The following is a 13261-nucleotide window of genomic DNA, read 5'->3' as shown; positions in this document are numbered from 1 at the left end:
ATTTAAATAATCTCTTTTTTTTGTATTTTGGTTTGAGGTAATGGTCTTGTCACCAATGCTTTAAATGAATAAAACTATAAAAACGAATTAAGAAATGTCATAACATTTAGGTTAGTTCTTTTATGAAAGTAAGTAACAAATCTACCTACTTCATGTCATCTGCCTATAATGGCGACAATATTATCTGACTCTTAACGCATACAAAATGATCTAAGGTGTATCGTAATGTGGTAATAATAATAAGAAATAAAACACTTTCAAAGGATTAAAACGCGTGTAATTGTAACGGTTTTACATTAGATGTTTCCGTAAAAGTTATATTTTTATTATTAGTCAAAGATAGTATTGATAGACTCACTTCATCTGCAGTCCCCCTGAAAACGTGATCTGGAAAGGTCTTGAAACGTCGGGTTAACTAAAATAAAAATGTAATTTTTACGCAAACATCTAATGTAAAACCGTTACAATTACACGCGTTTTAATCCTTTAAAAGTGTTTTATTTAAATGTGTAACACTCGCGTTAATAAAAGAAAATAATAAGATATAGGTCTGAGTTTTGACTATTATATTTTATAGCAACTGGTAAACCAGTTTTTGAAGTAATTTTAAAATATTGATCTAATGGTTCTATGTCGAGATGTGCTTCGTATATTTAAATTGAAATATTGTCTTGGTGACGTCATAGGTTCAAGTAATTTATAGTAAAGTTCTATATATTACTTATAGCTGAGTCTGTGATTGGCTAAATAATAATACAATATGACGTCATCGTAACACATAAAAGGCAATATCCGTCGCGCTGGCTCTGGCTGTAATCTCTTGATTCTTCATGGCCAAGGCTATTAAAATGCTTTCAACAATGTTTCGAGGATTTGTAGTAATGCATTAAGTTATTGGAATACGTATTTGATATTTTAAAACTTCTATATTTTTTTAATTTTATAAGTAAAAGTGGTTGATGGTTGCGAAACTGAAGTGGAAGTGGGCAGGGCACATAGCTCGACGGACAGATGGCCATTGGGGCAGTGAAGTCCTGGAATGGCGACCACGTACCGGAAGACGTAGTGTTGGTAGGTTCCCCACAAGATGGACCGACGATCGGGTCTAGATCGCCGGAATAGGTTGGATGAGGGCAGCGCAGGACGGTGCAGTGTCGACTGAAATGATGAAGAAGAAGTGGACAAGGCGAGCAAGATTTTCTCCTGATGCTGATGGTAAGTGATACGGCGGCCGCCACTCACGATTTTTGGAAAAATCTAGATTTCTGAGTCTTACTAGCTTAGTAATTTCTACAAATTAATTAGCTACGGCGCCTTCCAACCGAACACACTAATACTTGAAATTACTGTTTTTGCTAGTCAGCATCCAATGGAAAAGCTATCCACTGGGTAGAAATTATTAATTATTAGAGAAATACATAATAATACCGCGTTAAACACCGAGAGAATATTATGTGTGTGATGCATTATTAAATGCAGGTGTCAGAGGAGTGACTGGAATTTTACAAAATTGTATGCGCCTTTTTTGAGGTTGCTCATTGTCCTGGAAATTGTCTTCTCTCTCAGAGCGCCATCTGTTCCATATATTAGTAATTAAATAGCTGGTTATTGATACGTAAGGTCAACACTCACTCTGTGGTCAGGGTTTATCTCAGCAGCGGCGCAACAAGATAAATATAGTACCCACAATCCTACTATGACTGTAAATTATATTGCAAATAATAAGTTACAATCTACTTATCTCGATAGATAAAGCCTTGTACGAATAGATATGCAGCACACTGATCAAATTATTATACAACAATCAAAATATTATGATTTTTGGGACGTTAAAAAAAGTACCAAATAATGTCATATCTTGTTTCTTTTACTACAAATAAAGGGTTATAAATTTTGTATTGTATTTCGGTCGTAGATATAGATATTAGGTATTCCTTATATCTATGAAACGTGTTACTTATTAACTTTTCGGAGATAATAGATATGTAACTAAAAACTTATTACTATTTAAACAATCTTAAAAGTCCTGGTGAGTCCGTCTGATAAATAAATAATATTATTATAGTTAATGTAGTCTATGAACAGCTGTAAAACATATCTTTAAAATAAACTCGATATCTTTGTTATTTTGGGTGGATTACCTTGATAAGATAAGATAAGCGCTGTTATAATGATGCATTTAATTTAATAATTGTTTCAAATATTAGGCATTACCTCGAAAACATGAGACAAAAAATGTGAAAATCCATAATAAATAAAATCAATTAAGATTCAGGCAAGGTAAGGGATGAACAATGTATTTATCCCGATTCTAAACAGATGCTCAGGGAGCGCGGTAAAGCTTAAAATCGTGGACGAAATAACGACCAGAATGGTGGTGATCTGATAGAATTTAAAGATATGATGTCATGAAAATGACACCCACTCAGCATTTTTGGAATTGAAATTAGGATCACCCCAATTCCAACACTGATCTTTAGTAGGTACCTACCAAGTCCAAATAATTATACTAAACAAATAGTGCAAAAAATGTTACGGAGAAAAGGCAAAAATTATTTGATCCTTAACGCGTTGCCAAAATGTAGGTTGATTAGCCTGTCAGATAGCTAAACCAATAGGAATAACTTTTTTTAATGTAAGGAAAGGCAAACAGGTCATCTTATAGAATGAGATGAAAAAATAACACCAGAGGAATATCTCGAGCGCTTGGCTGAGGTGAGGAACCTACTAACTGTTAAAGTCAGATTGTATATAAACAGTAATTGAAGCCAATTTGTTTTTATTACTCGAAAACTGAATGAATTATAATAATTAGGTTTAATTAATTCAGATGCCTGTATATATGATGTCATAAAAATGACTTACATAACTCAAGGTTTCAATAACTCAAGCCCGAACGTAGATATAAAGAATAGACTTAATGCCTTACAAATAACCTTAGTATCAAGTTATACCTTTTTTCATATAAGAGGGGGCAAACGGGCATGAGGCTCACGGGAAGGGGAGAGGTGAGGCAACCGGCCATGGACATCCGCAACCACAGGTGTCAAGAATTGCGTAAAATGCGTAATGCAAAAAAAAACAGATGCCTACCTTTAAGGTGGGAGTATGCTTTTTAAGTTATACCTGAGAATAAACCAAGAATATGCAAGACATTTTTCTTATGATAGGTTTATTCGGACGTATAAAGTTTCCCGCGTAACCTATAGAGAATTATTTATTGTTGAGATCATTTTTATTTGATAATAATTGCAAATCTTTATTTATGCCAGCCCCCATAAGAGCCTCAGGTTATGGCAGGTACTCCTCTCTTCAGTCTTCACTAAAACACCGTAGAACAGCTGATGTTTTACTTGTTACTAAGATGATTCACAATGTCGAGTATGAATGAAGCAAATATAACGCACAAGGCCACGCTGACTGTGTGGCCAAAGAATATATAATAGTACAGTGTGGCCAACACAAAACGACCGCAGGCTTTGTTCACAGAAAACACACTTGCGTAATTATTGAAGCTTTGTAATGGGTTCGGCAAACATTTTATTAGTGAACGGGCTTCAGACTACAAGACTAGTAGATGTGTTCACAAATATAATGAATGATGTTAGAATAAGTTTTATTTATAAATCACAATAGATCAACTAATTGAAAAATTAGATACAACCTACGTAACTAGTTTGAGTAATGTTTTCCTGTCAAGCACTAGGTTATAATAATAAATAATACTTAAACCCACGGTTTAATAAATTCTAATGGGAATTATTTTCAAATAAAAACAATAACTCTATAAAATTGTTGTCAATCATGGAAAAACGTATTTTGACTCATCAGAAGTTAATTTGTAATATACAAATTCAAATTGATCTAGAAATCTAGAATAGGGATCTAGATCTAGATCTGAATGTATTTAAACGTCTATTGAATTATCATCTATGCAATAAATACTCTACCTGGAAAGTTATCAAAAAATAAAAGAACATCTACAAAGAGGACGCACATCAGTCAGAACTTTGTCACCAACTTGCATGATAGTGAGTGCGTAAAAAGCCATCGGCTCTTACGGTACGGCATGGTGACTGAACCGTAAGTTTTAAAAACAAATTATTATTATTATAATATGAGGTCCCGAAACATTATGCTTAAGAGCTTCTTAAATACTTTTGTAGAAGAAACCTTTTTATATTTAAATGGCACAATTTTAGGATACGTTATTTTAGTCTGTTCTTATTAATCTGTTGTTAGAGAGGCAATCCTTAAAGACATGCTGTCAAAATTTCAGTGGGGTCTAGTCAATAGTCATAGGATACCTGATGGCTGTGATGATGCTTGTTACCTACTATGAAGTGACAGTGACAGATTGGTATATTATGATAGACGTCATAAATCATAATATTTCGCAACTATTGTCATTCTCAAAGTTCTCAATCAAATTTCGCGGTTAGTGATTACTGATTAGTTACTGCAGTGTCACTCATATTTTTGTTTCCATATTTTCCAAATGAATTTTAGTAACGTTTAAAAATTACGTCATTACTTACACTTTACAGTCTAATTACATCGTGTTCATTTCCCAGAAATAAATTAATTATGGATTTTATTACAATAACAGTAAAGTTTTGTAACAATGTTCATATGGTCAATACATCACGCTAAGGCAATTTAGATGTCGCAACGTTTACCTATCGACTATCAAATATAATAGCACAGTGTACGTGAGAAATAGCAAAAAACTGAAAATGCCGTTATCAAATATACTTCAACTATAAGGTGTTTTACCGCTTTTATATTTCACGTAAGAGTTTTTATATAAGTATGTAATATTATACGTAATATAATAATTGTATTGGGCATTGAAGGTTCCACTGGATAAGAGGTAAAGAGTTTAAGGGACAAGTTGGTTAAAGTAAATATAATGAAATAAAACAACAGGAAAATAAAGGAGAAACAGAGAAGAGGCAAATATCGAATATATTGAGAGCGGAGTAAACTCAAAATGGAGATTGGAGTTTGGACAAGACAGTATAATAATATGTTCCTATTTGTATATAAATAGACTACTAACTATATTTTTAGAATATAGTTAGCAGATATGATAATGAATAAATATATTCTTGCCATATCTGCATATTAAATATTAAATAAGTTAAACGCGTAGTTATTTAACCGAGGCCAAAATAGAGTTTTAAGGATATTTTGGTCTGTTTGTCTACCCATAATTTTAGTGTATGTTTTACTCCAATCGGTACAACAAAAAATAGCTGAATATGCCGCACGATTGCCATAATAATATTATCACTAAATACAAAGTCTACTTTAAAATATAAATATAACATTAAATCTAATCTAAGCGTAATTAGTAGTCAAAGTTGAAGCTGACATTAAGCCAAGAGTGTGTGTCTATATGTGACATCACAGATATATTTTAGTGCGTCGAACTTTTAACCTTTCGTCGTCTACGTGTTTACAACATCAAATCGGCTCTTAGGGGCGCCAGACACGACTTATGTAATCTACTAATGAGACAGTCAAATGCTCTAACCAATTTAGCTAGGGCTAATGACACAGGTTTTAGATAATAAATCACATTCAATGCAAGGAATTCCTTTGAATATTAAAAAAGCCATTTCAAATATGCATTAAAATACCATTTACTCTGTCCTTGTTTAAAGACGAGTTGCACTGATATTTTTCTACTTTAGATGCTTTTAATTTTTGTTATGGCGAAAAGTATATTATAATTTAATTATATAGCTGTCCTCACTGACCATCATTACCTTATTTTTTATAATGTCTAATATGAAGATGAAAAAATACAATGTTATCTAAATGTAAACGAAAACTATTTTATGGAAAATATTTTGTTTTGTGTTCATTGACCTATAGAACAAATTGTACACCCATGGCTACGTAACAATAGAGATCTATTACGTATTAACTTAACAGCGCACTGGACATAATTATGTATACAAATTATGTGCCTCGCAATTGCGCAGGCAATTATTCAGCAGCGTAGCTTTTCATACGAGATGCAAAAATTATGATAAACTCACCCGCAAGTGCAGATTTCACATATGCATTGTTCTTTTGATGTCTTCTCTGGTTTCTTGGGGCCACCTGGCCTTGGTCTGGTGTCATCTACGTACACAGTCTCCGTTATCGTAGTTTTATCATCTCGCACAGTTTTCCTGTCGTCGATGATAGTCTCATCGTAGACGGTGCTGATGATATCTTCACGCCTCGTGTCGGTACTGGAGTGATCAACTACATCGTATTCGTGTACATCCTTCGTTGTGCGGACATCCTTCTAAAAACCAAAATAATAATTGCATAATTGAACATAGCTTATTAAGTCCAGAATTTTATTTGTCTTAAAATCCTAAGCTTACCGAGTTTCTGATGTCTAACGAGCTGTTGTCAACATAAACATTTGTTCTTATTTTGTCGTCTTCTTTCGCGTCTTCGTAAGTAGTTTCTTTTCTAGTAATACCATTTTCAGTAATGTAGCGTGTTACTTCGATTTGACTGCGAGTTTTCTCGATGTCAAATGACTTCTTCACCTTTTCTCCAGTAGTGGTAGACAAAACGGTAATATCTTCTGTGTCAATACCTTCATAAAGATCTTTTACATCCTCATTTATTTTTGTCCCAAAAGTAACTTTGTCTATTCTTTTGAATGGATACTTTTTTACAGTTTCAATAATGTCTCTTAAAATCCGATCGTCAACATTTCTTTTGATAACAATATTTTTGTTACTAACAGTTACGTCCTTGTTATATTGTGATTTTTCAATTATTTTTCTTAAATCACTTATAGATGTAAAGTCTTTGATGTCTTTTGATGACAGTATAATATTTTCCTCTGTATCTTGGCGCTTTAAGTGATGGCGAGGTTTCTCTGGACCTCCAAATGGTGACATTTGTTTTGGCCTTTTAGGTCTGTCATCATCATTCTCGTAAGTGAATTTTCCATTCCAGGTTCCGGTACTCCTTTCATAGGTGGTTAATGTATCCTTCGTGTCCCTATTGGTTTTTGAAATATTTTCCGTTTTGTGTGAAGAGTCTTGAGTTTCTTTAGTAATATACTCAGTTGTTGTTTTACTTATATCTTCAGAGTCATGAGTACGTGAGTGAACGTTGCTAGTTTGTTTGTTTGTTATATCTTCATTGATATATTGAATTTTTTGATTATCTTCTTGTATTGTACTTTCAGTAATTGCCGGTTTTCGTGTCATATCTGTCCCATATTTATTACTTGTGGCTGCAATTTCAACACCATTTTTATACAATACTGATTCTTCAGATACCTGTGTTGCACTTTTGGGAATACCATTTTTACCCGTATCATAATAGGACTCCTTATCCAAAACATGTCTCGTGTATTCATGTTCCGGTTTAATCCCGGTGCCACTAATATTATGACTTTTTTCATACGTGCCATGTTCCTTGTTATCACCCCATTCCCTATGAGAACTATCTACCACTCTTTGCTTTCCATCAACAACTTCAAATACATATGATGAAGTAGTAGCTTGTTGGGCACTACTAGTGTTACTCTTCAAAATTTTTGTGGAATAATTTATGTTTTCCGTATTTGGAACCTGTAATATGTCTCCAACCCGTCTCAGCTGGTTCTGTATTGTCGAGTCATAACCATAAAAATTTGATGCATCTGTTTGGTTTATATCCCGTCTTCTCGTAATTTCATTAGCTCTAATCGTATTATGTTGTTGATTATCCCTCTGACTACTATATGTTTCACTTATATTACTTGCTGTACTTCTTTGAGTGGAATCACTTGTATGCAGTTCCCTGTTCGTTTCATTTATGGTTGAAAGGTCGTGATGTTGAATGTCTTTTTTATTTACATTAGTTTGTGTGTCACTAGAATGTGTTTGATTATTTACATCAAAATTTCGTTTGTTAGAAGTATAGACACTATCAGATGCGTTAGTTTGCTGTGAACGATTATCTAAAGCAATACGTTCTTGAGTATTTGAATATTGTTGCTGAATGGTATTGTCTTTCTCAGAAATCATACTCTCGTGGCTAGTTATTTGATTACCATCTTTAATAAATTTTGAGTCTTCCTTAATTGTCATTTGGTGTGTTGGTTTAGCACCATCTTTACCTGTATCATAATTTGACTTCATGTCGTAATTTTGTACACTGTGTACGGATTGTGGTTTGATGTTTGTTCCACTAACGCTTGCATGTTCTTCACTTGTTGCATGTTCCTTTGCGTCACCCCACTCTCTGTTTGACCTGTCGACTATACGTTCTTTGCCATCAACAACTTCTACAACATACGATGATGACGATGACTTCGCAACGCTACTACTCTTAGATTGACTGGAGTGTGAAGTACTACTGAACTGTTGCGTATTAGATTTACTATCAAGACTTCCTTCTCCCCCGTAAAAGTTCGAAGTATCAGATTTTATCGTGTTCATTCTCTTGGAATTATCAGATATATTGCTATTGTGTCCCCTCTCGCGAATATTATCATGTATTTGTTCAACATATTGAGATTTAGAATCAGAAGTATGGCCAGACTGTTGATTTATTAAATTTTGCCGCTCAGACTGTAAGAAAGAATTCGTGGCATTCACATTTTGAGATCTAGACGAATGTGAATGAGGATGGGATGCATTCAACGAATTATCTACAAACGCTGTATTCATAGTTTGATTAGCCACATTAGAATCCATTGTTCTGTCAAAATTTTGACTTTGATTAGAACTGGAATGTTGGACTGATGTTGAAGAAGATTGGAATGTCTCACTCTTTGATGATTGATGTTGTGATGAAGAAGAAGACTCTTGTAAAACAGAACTTGACATAAACTCTCCAGTTTTTGACTGAGCCATGTCGCTCACATTATGTTCTTGAGAAGATGACCTTATCTGAGACAGGTCTGGAATAGACGGAGCTTCCGTGATAATATAGTGCGGGTGGCTATTGTAATGTTCGGATATTGTAGAGCCACTTATGGATGCATGATCAGTTACATCTGTTATCATGAGCGGGTCATCCTCTTCGACCTTCACATCTATGTATCTGACCTTTTTGCCGGACGAGCTGACCTTCTGCGAGCTGCTGCTGCTCTTCTGAACTGAGGTGGACGTGCTGGTTTGCTGCACACTACTCGAACCACTCTTACTTGTCACTTCAGAACTACTCGTCTTAGTCTTTTTATTTTTTATCGTCATTTTGTATCACCTTAATATTACTAATGAGATTCTAAAATAATAATGATTAAATATTCTTAAACAATAACACAAATAAATATAAAACTTTTGCCATGTAACAGTCACTACTGTCGCGAGAGTCGTTCGTTTTCGTATATCGCTACGCGCACGCGCACTGATCGCGACTCACTCACGGATTCTGAACGCTTGTGTCGCTCGACGTTTGCCGCTGCCTGTGCCTGGCTGGTTTCCCCCCTGCCTCTTGTCACCTTGCCGTGTCGCCCACCAAACCTTCGGCTTCACGAGTCAGGACACGTAAGCGCTTACATCTCAGTACTGAACTCGATCCAAAAAAGGTATAGATTTGCTTAATGAATATGGCCTTTTAATAGCAAAATTATTACGAATATACAAAGAAATCTATGACATACTTGTGAGTCATTTGTTTACTGTTTTATAATTAAATCATTAGGTAATAGTTTTACTTTGAATTCATTAAAGTTAAACTAGTGACAAAAAATTAACGAAACGATACAAATAATAATTATCGAAGATAATAATTGTTATCGAAGAGAACCGTTCACAGATATTGCTTACACACCCATAATAGAACTAGATAAATTTGTAATGAACCGGTTTTACTCAAATAATAGATTTATTTTAATAGTATCCATGTGGAGCTTATTTTCTGGACAGGAGAGACCGGAGCTTCGCTTCGCCGCCCCCCATACCTACCTGTCGACCACGGGCTAAGACCTTGACCTATGTCAAATCATGCCCTGCCCGCTACAACTCAGCTACCGCTCAGATTCAAAACTCAAAATCTGTAGCCTAGGGACATATTATGATCAGCTCACTAACCCAGTAATTTCACTAGCTAGTAGCTACGGCGCCCTTCATACATAGTATCTACTAATTCTTAATTTGCTTTGTAAGTACGAATAGCGGTAGAATAAATGCTCAACTGTAAGACGGACTTACAAAATATAAGGATTCCGTCATCGTACAAGATATCATAACAAACACTATTTACTTTATTTTTCTTTTTGTTAAAGGAACATATTGTTTTAATTGAAAGGGGGGAAATTTTATTACATTACATCTTGATCTTTATGCGGCCATAATAATTATACACTCTGTCAATGTTTTAGATATCTAACTATGGTATTAAGTATCTATGAAGCCCAAGACAAACAGACGGAGGTACATCTATATAATAATAATAAATTGTTTATTTCTTTAACAAAAATGTAATAAGTATATATTATATAAGAGGCGATGGCTGGTCCGTGCGTGACGGGCTCTACTTGTGGTGGCTGTGTTATAGGAAACTCTGCTTCACGTTAAAATTAAACTTATTTAATATGTTTAAAGTCTTACATATATTTTTATAATCTATATAAATTAATTGCAGTTCGTTAGTCTCGCTAAAACTCGAGAACGGCTGTACCGATTTGGCTAATTTTGGTCTTGAATTATTTGTGGAGGTTTAAAAGGTGAATAAATATGAAAATGCTCGGAATGGCGATATCTTCATTTAATGTAAAGTTTTAAGAAATATAGATTTTACTATGTGCTTAGTCATGTATGTACGCGGACGAAGTCGCGGATATCAGCTAGTCGCTAATAAAATACTCGTTCTAGTGAACAAACCTCATTTTCAATGTAACTCTGTGGGAATGTGTGAACGTGTATTTTTTTGATCCCGACCAAACAATTCTCAACGATTTTAAGCTTTTCTCTTATCTGTTCAAGACCTTTCAATTATATATTCTTATGGGGGTCTGTACCTTGTACTATTAGTATTGTGATTGCTGAGGAATAAAACCACCAACGCCATCTATGTTCATTTACTTTGAAACTAGCTGATCCGACAGACGCTGGTATGTAAATAGAACAAAATTTGAAATAGTCAAGTATTCGGGAATAATGCAGTCGGGAGGAGGGTCTAATCGCATCAAGCAATAGGCTATTCTTCAATTTTTATAATTATATTCTAAAATAATCGTTAAAAAAAAATTGTTTTCAATTTAAATGATAAATAGTCGCGCCCAAAAGGGAGCCGCCATAATTGTGACGTCATAATAACTCAAAGAAACGTCAAATGTGCAGTGCAATCCACAATGATTTCTATAAAATAAAAATAACTTTTCATAGTCCGTATGTAAAGAAAAGAAAAAGTGTTTTTATTATGAGCCGAACAACCTCTGTCGGGTCAACTAGTATCATTGTACAGTATGGATTGCATATCTATGAAATAAATAAAAATATAAGGCACCGATTTTGTTCACGTTTTGTGTATCGTCGGCAAGCGTTTACCAGTGGCTCCTTTGCACAGGATGCCGGCTGAAATTACTGGGCAAATGAGACTTAACATCCTATGTCTCAAGGTGACGAACTCAGGTGTAAGGCCGCTCAGAATTTTTCACAATGAATTAATGAAATGACAATTACTTGACCATAACTATGTTATGGTAGATGACCTAAATATCCGGATAGCATAAAAAAGATTCGGCCGAGTATAGTTAATGTGCTCCTTTGTCATGGATTCCGTAATCAGAACGAAATAAAAAAAAAGAATCCTCGATGTCGGATGGCGCGATATTAAATTATTCGTAAATTTATCATCCACTTTGCTATACGTATGTATAACAAATTTAAGACTTTTATGGTTTTCTCATGGATGCCATTGTCAGATCCGGACCAATACAATGGGACCACACGGGAAGCACTAGCTTTCAAATAAAAAAAGAATTATCAAAATCGGTTCACCCAGTCGAAAGTTTTGAGGTAACAAACATAAAAAAAAGAACATACCGACGAATTGAGAACCTCCTTTTTTGAAGTCGGTTAATAAATAAGCGTACATCTGAATTGGAAAACCGCAACCACCAGTACATGACGTGCGAAGATCGAACCGGGGCACCGTGGTGTCAGTCAACGGTTATAACTATTGCGTCACCGACTCTAAACCTAGTAGGAAGTTTAATTTTTAGTCTCATAGTAAGTGTTTCTGAGAGAATAAAGATGTAGTATGTAGGTGAGAAAGTTATGTTAAGTTTTCTAACAATGTTTTACAGACGGAAGGCAAAGGATTGTAGGATTCCCGGCAAATGGCGTCTTCCGTTTCCATTGGCCTCCGTTCGGGTACGACACGCTATTACTATCGCTGTCATTCTGTCTGTCTTGGGCTGTAATTCAAATTAATTATTTAAATAGCTTTAACCCGCGACTTCGTCTTTATTTTTTAGAATATTTTTCAAATAATACACTCACTGCTCTTTCCGCTCTTCTACGATACAGCGCATATCTCTTGTCGATGTGGATAGTCTCTTTAATAGTATTTCCCTGTGAAATTTAATCTCCTATTTCAACCCCATGTAGGTCAAAGTTTCAAAAATGCTCGAAAAACTGCGTATAAATTATTTCTTTTCAAGTGTCTTAATACAATTTTTTATGGTTTTACCTTCGCTAACGAATAATTTCCATATAAACTGCCATCCCTTATTTCAACCCCTCCATTTATTTTTTTGCAATAAAAGCTGATATCCTTTTTCAAGCTCTAGTCTATCTCTTTACTAAATTTTATCAAAATCGTTTCGGTAGTTTAAGCGTGAAAACTTACCAAACAAACTTACATTCACATTTATAATATGAGTAGGGATAATACAGTTGCTTCAATTTTTATTAATTTATTTCAATTCATACATAACCGCTACAATGACAAAAAAAATACGCCTATAAAATAATTCGTTTTTTTATACTTTAGATACTTTTCAGTTTCTGTAGTCGGTTTTTTTAAGAGTATTTTTTATTATTTAGTGTCAGTTTATAATAATAATATATAATGAACGGGAATAAAAACTCCTAAAAACGCCGTACACAAAAAACAATTATATCATCCACGTAAACATAAATTTTCATAAAATGAAATCTACTATGTAAAATGTTTATGGGACCAAATGGCATCTAATCTAAAAGAATTACTTTAATCGGATCATAAATCTTAAAGTAATCGGTGTACATACATAAAAAAATACCGATCGAATTGAGAACCTTCTCCTTTTTGAAGT

At 34.3% G+C, this 13261-nt stretch overlaps 1 protein-coding gene across 50 annotated transcripts in view; it reads right to left on the bottom strand.

Annotated features, from left to right (window-relative positions):
* Nucleotides 1-9400, bottom strand: part of LOC126976730 (titin) — a 40438-nt gene extending 31038 nt beyond the window's left edge. For all 50 annotated transcript variants that reach the window (XM_050825232.1, XM_050825241.1, XM_050825246.1 and 47 more), the window contains exons 1-2: nt 6387-9400; nt 6051-6304 (exon numbers count right to left, since the gene is read on the bottom strand). In XM_050825232.1, coding sequence (XP_050681189.1) covers nt 6051-6304; nt 6387-9209 — 3077 coding nt within the window. In that variant the 5' untranslated portion in view covers nt 9210-9400. The remainder of the gene's footprint in view (nt 1-6050; nt 6305-6386) is intronic.
* Nucleotides 9401-13261: the final 3861 nt, after the last annotated feature.

Source organism: Leptidea sinapis, chromosome 42 (assembly GCF_905404315.1).
Source record: "Leptidea sinapis chromosome 42, ilLepSina1.1, whole genome shotgun sequence".
In the NCBI taxonomy this organism is placed as follows: domain Eukaryota; kingdom Metazoa; phylum Arthropoda; class Insecta; order Lepidoptera; family Pieridae; genus Leptidea; species Leptidea sinapis.
This window is presented reverse-complemented; position numbering and strand designations above follow the sequence as displayed.